At 38.1% G+C, this 17535-nt stretch overlaps 1 protein-coding gene across 1 annotated transcript; it reads right to left on the bottom strand.

Annotated features, from left to right (window-relative positions):
• Window positions 1-918: 918 nt before the first annotated feature.
• On the bottom strand, window positions 919-17508 carry CENPL (centromere protein L). Its single transcript, XM_015064641.3, has 6 exons — window positions 17249-17508; window positions 16860-16953; window positions 13675-13851; window positions 10552-10803; window positions 5658-6200; window positions 919-2626 (listed from the first exon to the last, which is right to left on the bottom strand). The coding sequence occupies exons 3-6, from the start codon at window positions 13846-13848 to the stop codon at window positions 2555-2557; spliced, it is 1041 nt and encodes a 346-aa protein (XP_014920127.1). The 5' UTR covers window positions 13849-13851; window positions 16860-16953; window positions 17249-17508; the 3' UTR covers window positions 919-2554.
• Window positions 17509-17535: the final 27 nt, after the last annotated feature.

Genomic DNA, 17535 nt, shown 5'->3' with positions numbered 1-17535 from the left:
AGCACTGGGTGTTGTATGGAAACCAATTTGACAATAAATTTCATATTAAAAAAATAAATAAAATGAGTATTTTAGTCAAAAAAATAAGAATAAAAAAACTATAAAAAAAAAAGATCACTCCATGGTAGTATTAGATTATCTTCCACAAACCTTTTTATGGTTACATAGTGGTAATTCATTGTGTCGCTATACCATAATTTATTCAAACAATCCCCATGGGATGGGCACTTGGATTGTTTTCAGTTTTGCTACCAAACACCATTGCAATAAATAGCCTTATACAGGCTTCATTTATATTTTGCCAGGGAGTTTTGGGGATAGAATTCTAGAAATGGGATTGCTTATCAAAGGGTAAATCCTACAACATTTTGCTAGATATTGCTAATTTCTCCACTGAATTTGTACCATTTCTAACAATCTTTTAACTGTTTTCCCTTTCACTCTTGTCCACCTATAATTCATTCTCCCTCATATCTTATAAAATACAGATTAGGTAATATTCTCTCCTGCTTAAAACTTCAATGGCTTCCCACTGCATTTAGAATGAAATCCAGCCTCTTCACAAATAGCTACAAAAACTTAGATGACATAGATCCTGCCTCTTTCTATCAAGATTAGGTTTGGCTATGAGCAAGAGACCCAAAATGTCTTTAAGCACCAGCTTGCACAAGATAAAAGTTTACCTCTCTGACACACAGGTCCATAGGAAGACTGCCCAAGGGTGGCACTGGGGTTCAGCCTCAAGAAGTCCTCAAGGCACAAACTCGTTTCAGGCCATGTTCCACCATTCCTATGACCTGACCTGCATCCCCGTGACCAAAAAGAGTGGCTAGAATTCCAGTCATTATATGTGTTCCAAGCAGCAAAGATGGCAGAATAAGAAAAAGCCAAGGGGTATATGTCTGCTGTTTTTTAAGGAAGATTCCTGATCCTTCCATTTATATGCCATGGGTCAGAACTTAGTCATAGGACTACACCTACCTATGAGAAAGGCCAGAAAAGACCATCTTTATTCTGGACAACCACATGCTCAGTCAAAAATTGGGAGACATACCCATGGAATAAGTCTCTGCTGCACAATCTCTTCAGTCTCATCTACTACTACTCCACCCTGACTTCCTTCAGCCACACAGACTTCCTTTATTCCTCAAATAAGCCAACCTCTTACCTATCTCAAGGCCTTTGCTCTCGCCATTTCACCTGCCTAGCAAACCCTTCCACAGATCTTCACACAGCTGGTTCCCTCAGCATTCAGGACCCAGCTCAAATGTCACCTACCCAGAGAGACCCCCTTTCCATATTGTACTGCCTTAAGTATTTATCTCCACAGAAATTATTTATTTTTTGCCTTCCTCCACTAGAATGTAATTTCCAAATGACAGGGATCTTTTTTGTCTTCACTGCTATACCCCTGTTAACCAATACAATTCTAAGTACACAGCAGGAACTTAATATTAGTTAAATGAATGACTGTCTCACTCCAAAGCCCATGCTTTTTCCACTATCTCTGCTGTTCCTAGTATATGTGAAATAATATTCCATTCCAAAAGTTAACCTTTTAGAAAGACAGCCTATTAATTTCCTTTCAAACAACTTTTAAAAAAGAGTTTCTAAAGTAAAACAAAATGTTCCCATACTCCATAAATTAAAACAAGAGATTTAAACATAGCATCTTGGGCAAGTCTCCTAAGTTGTTCAATCTCATAGTTTTCATCTATAAAATGGAAGATTTGGTTAAAATACATTTACTTAACCTGCAGACATTTACCAAGCACTGTGCTAAAACAAAATTAGGGACATGAAAGTTAAACAAGATAACTGCTGCTCTCAAAAGAGGCTCACAGGTCCCTTTCAATTCTATAAGTATGGTTCTATATAATTGCTGGTTTGTAACCTTTGTGCTACAGAAAAAGCCTATGACTTCTCATTCCTGAGACATTAATTAAAGATCTGCCACCAAGACACTGATAAACACGCTGCTTCATTTTAAAAGTGAATATTTAATTCAACATTGCAATAAGAATTAAACAGCATTAAAAACAGAAGCATATTAGTGGCTTTAATAAATGTATATTAATTTTTAGTTTCCTTTGGAGAGGATTTTGATTGCCAACTCTCTACAGTGAAATGATAGTAGGAAAATGTCTTTAGAAGACAGAAATTCTCTCTGAATCCAAGTCTAAAATGCTTAAAAGGGATTAAAGCTTTTTAAAGACCCAAATCAAAAACACTCAATATTAGAGATATCTCATTTGAATCCTAAAAATTTGATATCAGATGGCCCAAGAAAATAACAACTCAGCATTTTCTAAAGACTGGCCTCCCAGATCATCATGACTATTATACGAACACCTGGCTGTGATTCATTCGCTACCACCTTCTTTGTTCTAGATCCTTCTTGGCTTCTATCTGGGCAATTCCAAAGGCACTGAGAGGAAAACAGATGCAGATATAGATGCATGTTTCTCCTGAAGTTCCTCTCAGCATAGAAATTAGGCAAATAATCTGTGAGGAAAAAGTTATATAATCCATAATTTATAGTTCCCACAAGACCTCAATCAATTTGAAAAATTGCCAGTTCTGTCAAATATGCCAAGATTCCAATGAGGTATTTATGACACAGAATCTGAAAAAAACAAACAAAAAAAAATTAAAGTTAGAATTAATTATTATAACAAAGCAGTTTGATAAAAATTCCAGGCTTATTTTAAATTCCGTATCTGCAATCTTAAGATCAACCCATACCACTGTGGCTCTAAGTCAAATAGATTTTACTTAATAAAGACTACTAACTTTAATAAATATACAACTATTAGTCAATGGTGCTTAGAAATAACTAGACTAAGGTTCTTATTTATCCTGGCTTCCACAGTTAGGCTATCTGCCTAAGAAGTAAGGGGAGAGAAGGGAATCCATGAATCGCTTGGATCTACATTTCTAGAAAGAGGTTCCATAGCTTCCTTCTTCTCAAAGGGATATAGACTCCAAAAGTACCTTGTAGAGGGGCACCTGGATGGCTTAGTTGGTTAAGTCTCTGACTCTTGATTTTGGCTCAGGTCATGGCCTCACGGTTCATGGGTTTGAGCCCTGCATCGGCCTTCATGCTGACAATGAGAACCCCGCATGGGATTCTCTCTCTCTCTCTCTCTCTCAAAATAAATAAACATTTAAAAATGAAAAAACTTTTTTTTAAAAAGTATCTTGTAGAAACTAAGCAGGTGGCAGAAACCTGGCTGACACATCATTCTTGATAGCAGTACACTGTTGCAGTTAAAAGCAGAAGCTTTGGGGAGCCCGGGTGGCCAGTCAGTTGAGTGTCCTCCGCCTGGTTTCAGAGTAGGTCATGATCCCAGGGTCTTGGGATAGAGCCCCGTCAGGCTCTGCACTGATAGCGTGGAGCCTGCTTAGGATTCTCTCTCTCCCTCTCTCTCGTCCCCCCAGCTCACTTTTTCTCTCAAAATAAACAAACGTTAAAAAAAAAAAAAAAAAAAAAAAGCATAAGCTTTCGAGTCAGATGACTGGGTTCAAATGCAAACTCTACTTATTACCTGTGTGATATCAGGGAACCTACTTATTCCCTGTGTTAGTTTTCTCTTTACAACCTATAGAAATAGGTTGTTGTGAAAAACTAAATGAGACAATATACATAAAATGCTTAAAAATGGCTGGCACAATCAGTGCTTAATAAATGTTAGTTATCATCATGGCATTATGCAAAGCTAGGAGCCAGTTACTGTCTTACATTATTAAGAGGGGCTCTTAGATTTACAATAGACCAGATAAAATAAATGTGCTTAAGAACCACCTTTATCTTCATAAGAACACATTTTACAAAACAGTTTTTAAATGTAGTTTACTAATGGAGTGTGAGCATATGAAAACAAAATTTTAAAATATATTAAGACCTCATGAACACTGAATTCTGAGGTGCTAAAATGGAATTTTTTCCCTTTATAATTTCAAAATAACATGATATAATCTTTCAAATGTTTTACTGCAAATCAGAGTAAGAAATAAATTTAACATCATGATCCAGTACAAGCAAATGTATACCCTTACCACATGTGATACTCATTTTTATATTTTCCATTATATTTCTTTCATTGTTTTTAATGTTTATTTACTTTTGAGAGAGAGAGCGAGAGAGAGCGAGAGAGAGTGAGCAAGCACAATCGAGGGAGGTATAGAGAGAGAGGGAAACACAGAATCAGAAGCAGGCTCCACACTCAGAGCTGTCAGCACAGAGCCTGATGCAGGGCTTGAACTCATGAACTGCAAGATCATGATCTGAGCTGAAGTCAGATGCTTAACCAGCTGAGCCACCCAGGCACCCAGATTTCTTTTGTTTTTTAAAGCTGTTCTCTTCCCATCATTTTCCAACCTACTATTGCATTATGACTTCCAGTTCGAAAAACACTAATATAGTGCTTATAGAGCATGAACTTTTTGGAACCTAAGAGATAAGCACTCAAATATTGACTCCTCCTCTTACCAAACTATCTTGCAGGTATCACTAAAACCTATCTTGGCCTTGTTTCCTTGTTTTAAAAATAAAATGTGGATAAAAATACCTACTACAGGGTTGCTCTGAAGATTAAAATTAAGGTCTATTGGGGCACCTGGGTGGCTCAGTCAGTTAAGCTTCTGACTTTGGCTCAGGTCATGATCTCACAGTTCATGAGTTCAGGCCTCGCACTGGACTCTGTGCTGACAGCTCAGAGCCTAGAGCCTGCTTCAGATTCTGTGTTTCCCTCTCTCTCTGGCCCTTCCCAGCTCACTGGCCCTCCCAGCTCACTCTCAGTCTCTCTCTCATAAATAAATACATTAAAAAAGAATTAAAAAAGAAAAACATTTAAAATTAAGGTCTATTAAAATCCTAGCTCAGTGACAAGACCAATATTCAGAGTGTTTACTGTGGCCATAGTTTAATACATTTAAAATATATTGATATATTTTATTATATTTAGGTACCTACTCTCAGTTTATTTCTGAGATTTCCTCTAATAAATACTTTGCAGAGAGTAGGGGTGCCTGGGTGGCTCAGTTAAGCACCCAACTTCGGCTCAGGTCATGATCTCATGGTTCATGAGTTCAAGGCCTGTGTCAGGCTCTGTGCTGACAGCTTGGAGGCTGAAGCCTGCTTTAGATTCTGTGTCTCCCTTTTTCTCTGCCTCTCCCCTGCTCACACTCTGTCTCTCTTTCAAAAATAAGTAAAACATTAAAAAAAAAAAAAACTTCCTAGAGAATAAAACAATGTCAATTATTTCTTTGCCACTAGAGACAGAAAAGTCTAAAATATAAAGATGTCATCTTAGTTAGGTATTTCTGGCTATAATTTTCTGATCTAACACAAAAAATCCTCTGTTGCTCTGATAATTATTTCAAAGTTTGAGGAAACATAATTCTGAAAGTTTCAAAGTTACTATATTCATTTTATTACCAAAGCCTGTAGCACACAGTATATAGTATCCTTCCATTACAGAGCTGCATCTAAAGGCTGAAGACTTTCTAGCAAATCATTTATAAAGCATAAAATCTCTCTACTGTCTCGAATTAGCATTCAAACGTGTTTCTTCAATGTGGAAAATACAATCTCTATACATTTTGAAAACTATGCAGTAAGAAAAAATTACCTAGCTAGATATGTTCAAACTAACCTTTATTTTTCCATCAGTATGTGCTGAAGCTACAGATGTTGAAACACGGACCAATCTTGTGGCTGATAAATGAATTTTGAAATGCCTATGGAAGTGTGAATAAAGGCAGTCCATGAATAAGTCAACTTCCTCCTGAGTAACTTCCCCGGGTGTTTTGTGGACGCTGTCCCACAAAGCTTTTGCATCCTCTGGATGTATGGCATAAGAAATGTCCAGACTTTGAGGGCTACATGGTACAGACCAAAGAAATTCAGTAGTAGCCATATATTGGTCCATTTTGCATGCAGTCCACATAGCAGCCATCCAGGAAAGATTAAACGCATTGATTGCTAAGGAACTGAAATGACAATCAAAAGTTTCCTGAAACCAGGTTCCAACTATGGCTGTATTCGTCTCTGCTCCATTTGCAAGAAATAAAGGTACACAGGTGAAATCTTCTGGAACAGTCTCCAGAAGACTGTCTCCAAATACACAGCAGAACCAACCAGTCCATAACACTTTTTGTCCTCTGTTCTCTGATGGTAATTGAGATTTTGACAGAATCTACAAAGAAAAAAACGGGGGAGTTCATTAAATGCAAAAGTACCTTTACTCTTAAGTTACACCTTCTCAAAATTAGTACATTAAAAAATAAGAAGATATATTGTATTATTTGCCAAAAAACATAATGGGAATAATCTCCCTAATCATTATTAGGGTTTATCAAGTTAACTGACTTTCCTCCTAATATTTTTTCTTCTTCTTCTTTTTTTTTTTTTTTTTTTTAGAGAGCCAGGGAGCATATAAGCGGGAAGAGGGGCAAGGGGTGGGGTGGAGGGGTAGGGAGGAAGAGAGGGAAAGAGAAAGAGAGAAAGAGAGAGAAAGAGAGAGAAAGAGAGAGAAAGAGAGAGAGAGAGAGAGAGAGAGAGAGAGAGAGAGAATCTTAAGCAGGCTCCATGCTCAGCATGGACCTCAATGTGGGGCTCAATACCACAAGCCTGGAATCACGACCTGAGCCTAAATCAAGAGTCAGACGCTCAACTCACTGAGCCACCCAGGCACTCCTACCTCTTAATATTCTTATTAGGACATGGTATATGGCAAGATCTTGGTGCAGCCCAAATGCAAAATAAGCAAATTAAGGAATGCCAATATGGTATAACCAAGTATGCTATCCTTGGCGGGGAGAGGGGGCCCTCAAAATTTCAACTTCAGAAGGGACTATAAAAAGTCACATATTCAATGTGTTTGAATTCTTCCATTGAGGAAGAATTCAGGATTTCCTAAGGCAGCTCTATCAACTTAAAATTGTTCTTTCATATGTTAGGCACACAGTATCTACCACAGGTCCTGCTTTCTTCTTTATGTGCATGTAGAACAAATCAAATCTAATCTTTCTTCCACAGAAAAAGCCCTTCAAATATCTGATAATCCCAATCATATGTAATGCCAGGTTCAACATCTCCAGTTTCTTTAACCATTCCTTCTATGATACACACATTATCCTGCTTACTCTGAAATTCTTCTGCATGAGAGTCATTCATAAGTGAATATAATTACTTCAAAAAGACCTAGATTATACTACTACTAATATAACCTTAGATTGCAGTTTTCTAATTTTTAGTTGACAGCTTTAAATTATCCTTATTCATCCTTGCTGTTAATAGGTAAATCTCCCATAATATAGAAAGGAATATATGTATTCCTATTAAAATTTCACTCTCAATTTGACCCATTGTGCCAATCCATTCAGATTTTTTAGAATCTTGATTATATTTTCCAGCAGACTGACTAACCCTTCAAACTTCAAATTTATAAACTACATGACAAACATACCTTCCAGATATTCACAGAAGTTTTATTTTTAACCTTTATTTATTTTTTTGGGACAGAGAGAGACAGAGCATGAATGGGGGAGGGTCAGAGACAGAGGGAGACACAGAATCCGAAACAGGCTCTAGGCTCTGAGCTGTCGGCACAGAGCCCGACGCGGGGCTCGGACTCACAGACTGTGAGATCATGACCTGAGCCAAAGTCAGATGCTCAACCGACTGAGCCACCCAGGCGCCCCAAGATATTCATAGAAGTTTTAAAGTTTGACCAGGATAAGGTGAAGAACACAGCCCAGTATCAGATCCTGTTAGAGATCATCATTTAAAAAGTTACTTTTAGCATATTTTGCCTTCTTGTTCAAGAGACTACAAGCAATTCTCAAAAACCTTAAAGCCCAGCCAGACATGTCTATCACAATTGTATAACCTAAAAGTCCGGGAACCCTGTGAAGAAATGAGGTTTAATTTGCGAACTATTAGGACACTCTGCTAAGAGTTCAAGAGGTCATTTCTATTCTGCACAGGAACAGTTGCTTACCTGTTGACATGCAAATCACATCACTTCTCTGGGAAATCAACTGCTTCATTTGACAAAGACTGCTGTCTACCCAGTACCTACTTTTCCTTCCACAATAAAACTGTGCTTTTAATGAGATGCTTTTAAGGAGGTAGCAAAGTACCCACTAAAAAAGAAAAATTTCCTAGTCTGTCTTCCAACAGGGATGCAAAAAGAAGTGGTTGGGTCTTAGCAGTCTCGTTAAAAACTTAGGCAGGCATCCTATTTGCCCTTCCCATCTTCCCCCTACTTCCTCCTGCCTGGAACTTGCATCTAATATTTAGCGCTTCAAGAGCCAAATTAGACTCCAATGTGACTTTAAGGATGGAAGCCATGCACCAAGGATGATACAGAAGATAGAAGGAGCCAAAGTTATTAATTCATGAAGCATACACCAGTCTTAAACAGCTTACTCCACTTTTTTTGTAAGACAAATAAACCTTGGGGCACCTGGGTGGCTCAGTCGGTTGAGCGTCCAACTTCGGCTCGGGTCATGTTCTCACCGCCCGTGAGTTCGAGCCCCATGTCGGGCTCTGTGCTGACAGCTCAGAGCCTGGAGTCTGCTTCGGATTCTGTGTCTCCCTCTCTCGCTGTGCCCCTCCCTCATTCATGCTCTGTCTCTCTCTCAAGAATAAATAAAACATTTAAAAAAAAATTTTTTTTAAATAAAAAGACAAATAAACCTCTATTAATTAACCTCAAGATAGGCATCTAATTCACTGTTATTTAGGCTTTCTGTTTTATGCAGCTAAACCTACCCCTAAGACTCCTGAAGATCCTTGCCAACACCAGATCTATACCAAGCGTCAGCAAATTTTTTCTGTAAGAATCAGACAGTAAATATTTTAGGCTTTGTAAGCAGCCACTCAAATGTGCTGTCGTAGCACAAAAGCAGCCATACACAATAATGTAAACAAATGAAAGGATTTCTGTTCCAATAAAACCTTATTTAGAAAAACATCAACAACAAAAAACAAAAACAAGCAGCAAATCAGATTTGACCTGCAGGCCACAGTTTTCTAACCCAATCTATACAGATAAACAAAATTAGATCTTTTCACGATTTTAGAATTTAATTTGTGGTGACTATGAGTTAACTCAGAATAAACAGAAGTAGCAGGCATGAATAATAAATCCAGTTTCTTAATAAATCAAGATAGTCATATTACTTTTAAGTAAGAGTAACTGAACATTTCACAATATATAATGATATGTTACTTTTATTTTTTATTTTTCATTTTTTTAAGAGTGTGCATATGTGTGTGCAAGTGAGGGGGGATGGGAGGAGAGGGAGAATTTCAAGCAGACTCCATGAGCCCAATGCAGGGTTCAATCCCACAACCTTGGGATCATGACCTGAGCCAAAATCAAGAGTCAGATGCTCAACTGACAGAGTCACCCAGGGGCCCCATGTTACATATTTGTTTTTTGCTAAAATTCCACTTCTAGGAATTTGGTCCTAGTAAAAACCATAGAATTACACAGATATACTTATAAAATGTAGAATTCTTAATGATATGAGTAATTACCTATGATATTATTTTTTTTTTTTTAAAAAGCCATAATGCAAAAGTATGGGCAATATGATCCCAATTTTAATAGATCCAGATAGCCAGACAGATGTATCTATGTTCATGAGAGAGATCAATCTGTCGTTTCTTAAATAATCTTTGTCTAATTTTGGTATTAGGGTAACACTGGCCTGGCAGAATGAGTTAGAAAGTATTCCCTCTGGTTCTATACTCCAAAGAGACTATAGAATTAAAATAATTTCTTCCTTAATTAAACTTTTGGCAGCTTTTACCAGTGAACTTATCTGGGCCTGGCGCTTTCTATTTTGGAAAGTTATTAATTATTGGTTCAATTAAGAAATTGAATTGGTTCAAGAAACTGAATTGATTCAATTAATAAATTAAGAAATTGAACCAATAATTAATAACTTTCCAAATGAGAAGCTTACTCAGGTTGTCTATTGCCAAATAGATGTATGCCAAAATGTTAAACTGTGGTTTTTAATTTTCTTTGTATTTTTATGTATTTTCTAAGTTTTATAAAATAAATATTATATCATAATCATGATATTATATCATAATCATTATATCATAATCACTATATCATAATCATATTTATTTTAGAAAAACCTTTTTTTTAATGTTTGTTTATTTTTGAGATAGAGAGAGTGTGAGTGAGCAAGGGGTAGAGACAGAGGGAGACACAGAATCCGAAGCAGGCTCAGGCTCTGAGCTGTAAGCACAGAGCCCAATGTGGGGCTCAAACTCACAAACCAGGAGATCATCACCTGAGCTGAAGTCAGACGCTTAGCCGACTGAGCCACCCAGGTGCCCCCCACAAAAAAAACCTTTAAGTTGGCCATATCTAATTACTACAATTTGGTCAAACAAGACATAAAAAAGGTTATAAATCACAAGCTCAAAATATTTTTAAACAGTAAGAAAATACCACAATTTCTAAACCAAGACAGTGCAGATTCCTTTCCTGAGAAGCAAGTACTGTTTATACAACATACCTGGACAAGAAATGCTTCAGGGTCTCTTTGTGTTCCTTTCATTCCTAGGAGAGTGGAGAAAGTCACTTTGATGTTGAAGTCTTCTCCCACTTCAACAGCAAGCCCTTTTTGCTTTTCAGCAGCAATAAATGCACTCAGAAGTCTAGAATACTCTTTGAGATTAGTATAGGAGAATTTATACAGGGGAGTTAAACTATATAAAGTCCATTGTTTATGCAGAAGAAATGCAAACTTTTGAGGATCATTATCTTCCTAGAGAGAAAAAACAATCAAGACAACAGTAGTTTAAGAATTAGGAAACATTAGTAAATAAGAATTTAATCAAAGAATTTTAAATATTTACTACAGATCTGTGTACCTGATCTTTACATTCCAACCAAACTGGAGTCTGCAGGACTCTGAAGATCCCTAGACAGGGCTTTTCATTCACTGTACCTTCCCTCTGGAATGCTCTCCACACATGTGTTCACATGGCATGTTCCCTTCCTTCACTCAGTTTTGTCCAAATGTCACTCAAGAGGCCACCCTATGTAAAGTTGCACCTGCACCCACTCCAATTTTGTCACTCTGTATCTCCTTAACATGCTTTATTACTATCTGGTATTATATGTTTGTGTGATTTTTATTGTCTGTCTTCCCTGCTAGAGTATGAGTTTGAAGAGAACAGGGATTTTTGTCGATTTATTCAGCGCTACATCTCTAGCACCTAGAACACTGCCATCCTAGAACAGTTGTTCAATATATATTTATTGGATGAACATTTAAAAACTTAGATTATAGATTTAAAAAATAGTAACTATTCCTGGGGCATCAAATTTGATTCATGTTAATTATGTAATTGTTTTAAATGTTTAGCAGTAAATCCATTCTATGACCCAATATCAAATTCAGTCGATCAAATAAAAAAACACTTAGTATTTCTGCCATGCTCTAAGAGAACCACAGGTACCATCAAAAACAAAAACACTTCTGCAGCACGTGAGTAGCTCATTCCATTAAGTAGCTGAGTCTTGATTTCAGTTCAGGTCATGATCTCGCAGTTTGTGAGTTCAAGTCCCATGTCTGGTTTGTACTGGCAGCACAGACCTTGCTTGGGATTCTCCTCTCCCTCTCTCTCTGCCCCTCCCCAGTGCACACGCTTGTGTGCGTTCCCTCTCTCTCAAAATAAATTAATAGGGGCATCTGAGTAGCTCAGTTGGTTAAGCATCCAACTTTGGCTCAGGTCATGATCTCACGGGTGGTGAGTTTGAGCCCCGCATGGGGCTCTGTGCTGACAGCTCAGAGCCTGCTTTGGATTCTGTATCGCCTTCTCTCTCTGTTCCTCCCCTGCTCACTCTGTCTCTCTCTCAAAAAATGAAGATTAAAAAAATTTTTTAAATAAATAAATAAATAAACTTAAAAAACAACAACAACAACAACACATCCTTCACATTGGTTCTATGGCATTATTGAGGGCCTTCACATACACCCCCGTACAGGTCCCTACTTTTATCCTGAATTGTTCTATAGAATTCATACTTCCTGACATAGTTTTACAGCTCCAACTATCTTTTGGAACTTTCATTACAGTTGTCCATTTGACAAAAATATTTGTTTTGACTACAGTATTCATGGAAATTTGTATAAAACTTTTATAAGTTATAAACTTTTTTCTTCTAACTGTCAAAAGGTACAGCAAAACTATTTGCATGATAGAAAATTTATATGATACAAAATTATTTGTATGATAAGGAAGCACTGAATTGGACATCCCAATCCTTTTGTCTTTTTAAATGTTTATTTATTTTTGCGAGAGAGAGAAAGAAAGCGTGAGCAGGGGAACAGCGGAGAGAGAAGGAGACAGAGAATCCCAAGCAAGATTCTGTTAATAGCGCAGAGCCCGAGGCAGGGCTCAAACTCATGAAGTGTGAGATCATGACCTGAGCCAAAATCAAGAGTTGGACACTTAACCAACTGAGCCACCCAGGTACCCCTGGATATCCCAATCTTTAATTTATATACAATTCTGTTCTATGGTTAAGAACCATCACTTTCATCACCATCGCTAGTAATTTAAGAAACTTTTCAGAAAGAAGCAAAAATTTTCTCATATCCCAAAAGACATGAGGCACACAACACTGACAAAAAAAGATTACAGGGAAGGTGTGGGAGACTGATTCGCCAGACTCTGCTAAGTTCCTCAAAACCACACATCAAACCTGCACTAACTAGGGTTTTATTTCATGTTCCAGCGAAATCACAAATTACTAATATTATAAACCTTCAGAATTGTTTGAGTCATCAGAGTTATGAGTTCTTATAACTCATAACTGATTATGGAATCAGGCAAAAATTATCAATGGATATTAAGTGCAAGGGGAAATTTTGATAAGAACAGAATGTTTACATTATCCTAAAGTGTCTCCCCACAGACTGCTTATCAGATGCAGACGGGAATAAAACAGTAACCACTGGGCAGCACCTTGACAGGATGATCACAACTGATCACCTATGTGCTACCAGATGTTATCCCCAAGGACAACAGCATCTACGTTGTATTCCAGTCAAGAATACAGAACTTCAATCTAGTCACGAGGAAATGTCAAATACAAAACGAAGAATATTCTATTTAAAAAGGATAAGGGAGGAAACTACATTCTTCAAAACGTTAACGTCATAAAAGACAAATACTGTGGAAATGCTGGAGATTAAAAGATATAACAAGGGAGCCTGGGTGGCTCAGTCGGTTAAGCATCCAACTACTGATTTTGGCTCAGGTCATGCATGATCTCACAGTGTGTGAGACCAAGCCCCATGTCAGGCTCTGTGCTGACAGCACAAAGCCCACTTGGGATTCTTTCTCCCTTCTCTCTGCTCCCCGCCCTCCACCGCCGTCCCACTTGTACCTGTGCTCTTATGTACACAAAATAAACTTTTTTAAAAAAGACTTAACAGAGGTGGTATTGATGGTGTGAGTAACTACTTTCACTACTTCCATCTCACAAATATTTTTCACTATTTCTCATTTATTATCTGAGAGATTTAAGGAGATACTAAAAATACCATTAAAAGGTAATAAAAAGCAAAATTTATTCACAAATGTTCTCAATTATTGAGTAACATGAAGGAACACAAAAAGCATACCTGTAATTGTGAACACTGAGGAATTTTCCTTCGAGGTGGAGTCGGGACAAATGAAGCCTGCTTCCTGACTGCTTCTAATCGTTTCCGCAAAGGGGTGGCACCTATAAAATAATCTTTAAGCCTTGAGGATGCACCGTGCCTCGGAGTCGATTCTGGTGTATCATAAGGATCCATGGTCTACAGAAAAGAAATAAAACCAGAATTCTGAACACTAAAAAGTTAACTCATGCTTATAGTTTCACTGATTCTTCTTCTCACTATCAATGAATTATTTCTCTCCCTTCCCCTCCCCACCCTCAGTTTTGACTTTTTAACCAAGTCCTACATTCCCCATTTGCTATAGGCTATTTTTATGAATATCTTACAGATACTTCAAACAGAAGGTTCAAACTAAATTCAACTCCTTCACATCCTTCTCCAAAAGTTTGCTGGTCCATTTTCAAATTCCTGTCAATTTTCTGTTAATTTAAATTCTTTTAAGATACTTTCATTCTTGAACTGATAGTCATTAAGCACATTCTCTTGAGTTTTTCCTTCAACAGTTTTGTCATCCATTCCCAAAGCTACCTCCAGGTTCTTACTACCACAACTAAGCATTTTCCATATGTACAGGTAATCCATTCTTCAGCAATGACACTTTCGTCACCTGTGCAAAAAACTTTACAGTGATGAGAAAATTCTACTCTTCTGCTGATTATTTAAGATCTTTCATAATTCAGCTTGCCCTTATCCTGCTTCTAGATAAACATATTCTTGTCTTGTTTTTGCCTATCAATCATATTCTCTATCTGAAGTGTCTTTTTATCATTTCACCTCCTTTAAGATCATGCTCGAATTTGATCTCTTTCCAAGTAGAATTTTGTTAATTTCCCCAAAATACCTATGTTATACACCTCTGTATCAATAGTTCATTCCTGGAAGCAACGTGTATAGGTGTATGGGTGTGTGTGTATAAAAGAAGATCTCAAGGTCAATACTGTTTAAAAGCCCAAAAACCGTCTGGATGAGACTAACAAAATCTCGCAATAATGTTTCATAAAATCTTTGGAGATTAATAATACACCAGCTCACACAGCTCTCCTTGACCATCTAGTCTGTACTACTCATTTTGGTCCATATTCATATACTTCCTTGTAGTATTTTTTTTTTTTTTTTGGTGTGCATTTTTTCTCTTTCCAACACAACTAAAATACCTTGACTGAAACAATGCTTTTTATATCGCTTATATAATTACCCTAATATAATGCTGAGTGTTAATTGTTAACGAGTATTGGTTTAATTGAACAGAAGAATTTCATAGAACTCTGAAATTATAACTTTCATTGAAAGGAATTATATATAAGGTTATAATAACTACTCCCAAGTACTAGCACAGTTAACCCTTTGAAGAAAGTTTTTCACAAATGAAAAGTTATACTATTTCTATATTTAAGATAAATTTCATTGTGTCCAAGTAGGACACCCTCTGTCTTGCACAAAATTTCATAAATTAAACATACAGTTCTCAATGTTCAGATAATGCCCAAGCAAGATCATATACCACATAACTTAAATAGCAACTACTTTAAAGCATTCTAGCTTTAAGCGCATACTGAATTAGCTCTTTACAATTTGGGGCACCTGGGTGGCTCTGATGGTTGAGCGTCCGCCTTCGGCTCAGGTCATGATCTCGCAGTTCATGAGTTCCAGCCCCATGTCAGGCTCTGTGCTGGCAGCTCACAGCCTGAAGCCTGCTTGGGACTCTGTGTCTCCCTCTCTCTCTGCCCCTCCCCCGCTCACATTTTGTTTCTCTCTCTCTCTCTCAAAAATAAATAAATAAAAATTTGAAATTTTTAAAATTTAATCAGTCCCATCTACACGAACGTTTCTTTCAAATTTGTCATTTGGATTAACTGCTAACATTTATTGAGCATTCATTAGGTGCCAGGTACTTGTCCAAGCCCCTAACAAATATGCTCATTTAAATCCTCAAACAATCCCACGAAGTGGGTTATCATGTTTCCAGTTGATAGATGGGAAGACAAAGAAACAGTTAAAGAGTGCAAGAACCAGGACTTGAACTCAGACAGTATAAAGTCAGAGTGGGTACTCTTATCTCCTTGCACACTGCATTTGAGTAAAGATCAATTTCAAGGCAAAATAAGCCCTGCTGAATTTGACTCCTTAAAAGAAAAATGCTATGAATTTAAAAAAAAAAAAAATTAAAAATCCATCTAGGTGAGAAAAGACTATTAGCACTGAGATGGTTGGTTTTGAGAAAACATTTCCCTTAAGTATATAATACTGTAATAACGTGAAATAGCCCAACCACACATTTAAAGATCAGAAAATGACTTCTATCTATTTTACTCTCACTCCACACTCAATAATGTGCAATTTTACCCTGCTCAATAATGAAGAGGTTAAAAATATACCTTAACTCATTTCGGTGTCCTAATGTTAACCCCTTTCCCTAACCCATAACTAGGGACGCATAGACGCCCCTTTCATCTTGCCATTACAATGCTGGAGATCCCAACAATTCCCACACATCATTTAAATGAAGTCAAAACTCTGAGTCTCAAGGTCCTACCCTGGCTGATCTTATTATTTGCTACTATCCAGGTTCATCTACTGATTCAAGAGTTCTTACCCCAAGATCTGTGGACAAATGGACTTTCCAAAATCCAACAACCCTCTCCAGTCGTATGCAAAATGTTGTGGGCATGTGTATTTAGTGGCGGAGGGGGATGGAGAAAGGTCCAGCAGACAATTTTCAGAAAGGTTAAGAACCACTGCCCTACGCCCTACTCTAGACTGATCATCACCCTCCTACTCCTCCTGTCAAGTTTGCCTCTGCTCCCCGACTTTTTTATTCAGCCTATAGCCAATTAAGAGTGCTTCTCTCCTCCCATCTGACAAATGCAATCCATCCTGTAGGGTTCACGTCCTCAGGAAAGGGCAGGGGTCCACAGAGCTAGCTCCCCAGCCAACTCTCCTTGCTCTTGCAGTTCATAACACACAGTTACAATTCAGTGGGGTTTCTTGCGGTAAATCATTCACGTTTCTACACTGCCACCAATACCTAAATCCCACCGCCAATGCTCGGCCGAGTGCCAAGCACACAAGTGTTGTAAAGATAAGGAACGCACAAAAGGGCAAAATAGAACTTACTGCCCGTCCTGGACAAACACAAAGCGTCTTACCAATGAAATGCTGTGATGACGCTGTCACCCATTCCGGCTTCACGAATCATTCTTCAAATCTGGTTCCAAACGTGTGGATCGAGACTAAAGTCCCCTGAAGTTTAAAAAAAAACCAAACAAACAAACAAAAAAAACCGCCAAAATGGCAGCTCAGAGACAGTTGCAGAGAACCCCTGACCCTTCCAAATTCCCTCTCGCTCCACAGTAAGTGGGTTCACCAGGAACACAAACGCCCCTGTAAGAAGACCTCCGCTGCCTCAGACGTCCTTCCATTCACCCCGGGACGGACATTTCCGCTGACCCGGCCACCCACTCTGCGACCCTCGCTCCTGTGAAGTCGGCTTCTGCCTCAGGAGGGGAAGGGCAAGGGACACTAGGTCCCAACTCACCTCTCTCCACCTGAGCCCTTCAGGAGCCCAGCTAGCTTTGAAACCCCGCCTTTGAGAAGCGGCAACCAAGCCTTCAGCCGCCTTCTCGGTTTAAAATCATTTCCCGACTCGCTCTGCGGTCCGACGCCGGAAGCCTCCCTGGTGTCGATTACCCGTTAGTGAAGCAACTACGGTCGTCATTTTAACTGAGGTCGAGGGACTAACCCTTATCCGTCAACTTGGCTAATCGCGCGAAGTCAAGTCTTCAGCGTTTTTCTATCTACGCGAAGCTTTCCTTCAAATTTCCG

Source organism: Acinonyx jubatus, chromosome E4, assembly GCF_027475565.1.
Source record: "Acinonyx jubatus isolate Ajub_Pintada_27869175 chromosome E4, VMU_Ajub_asm_v1.0, whole genome shotgun sequence".
In the NCBI taxonomy this organism is placed as follows: Eukaryota; Metazoa; Chordata; class Mammalia; order Carnivora; family Felidae; genus Acinonyx; species Acinonyx jubatus.
Note: the sequence above shows the minus strand (reverse complement) of the source record. Positions and strands in the feature narration are given on the sequence as shown.

Bases quoted from the DNA above. Each gene is read 5' to 3' on its own strand.
- CENPL (XM_015064641.3), bottom strand. From the start codon at position 13,848: ATGGATCCTTATGATACACCAGAATCGACTCCGAGGCACGGTGCATCC. The intron at 10,804-13,674 runs GTATGCTTTTTG...TTTTCTCTCTAG, and splicing joins CTCAGTGTTCACAATTACAG to GAAGATAATGATCCTCAAAA. The intron at 6,201-10,551 runs GTATGTTGTATA...TTTTCTTTGTAG, and splicing joins CTGAAGCATTTCTTGTCCAG to ATTCTGTCAAAATCTCAATT.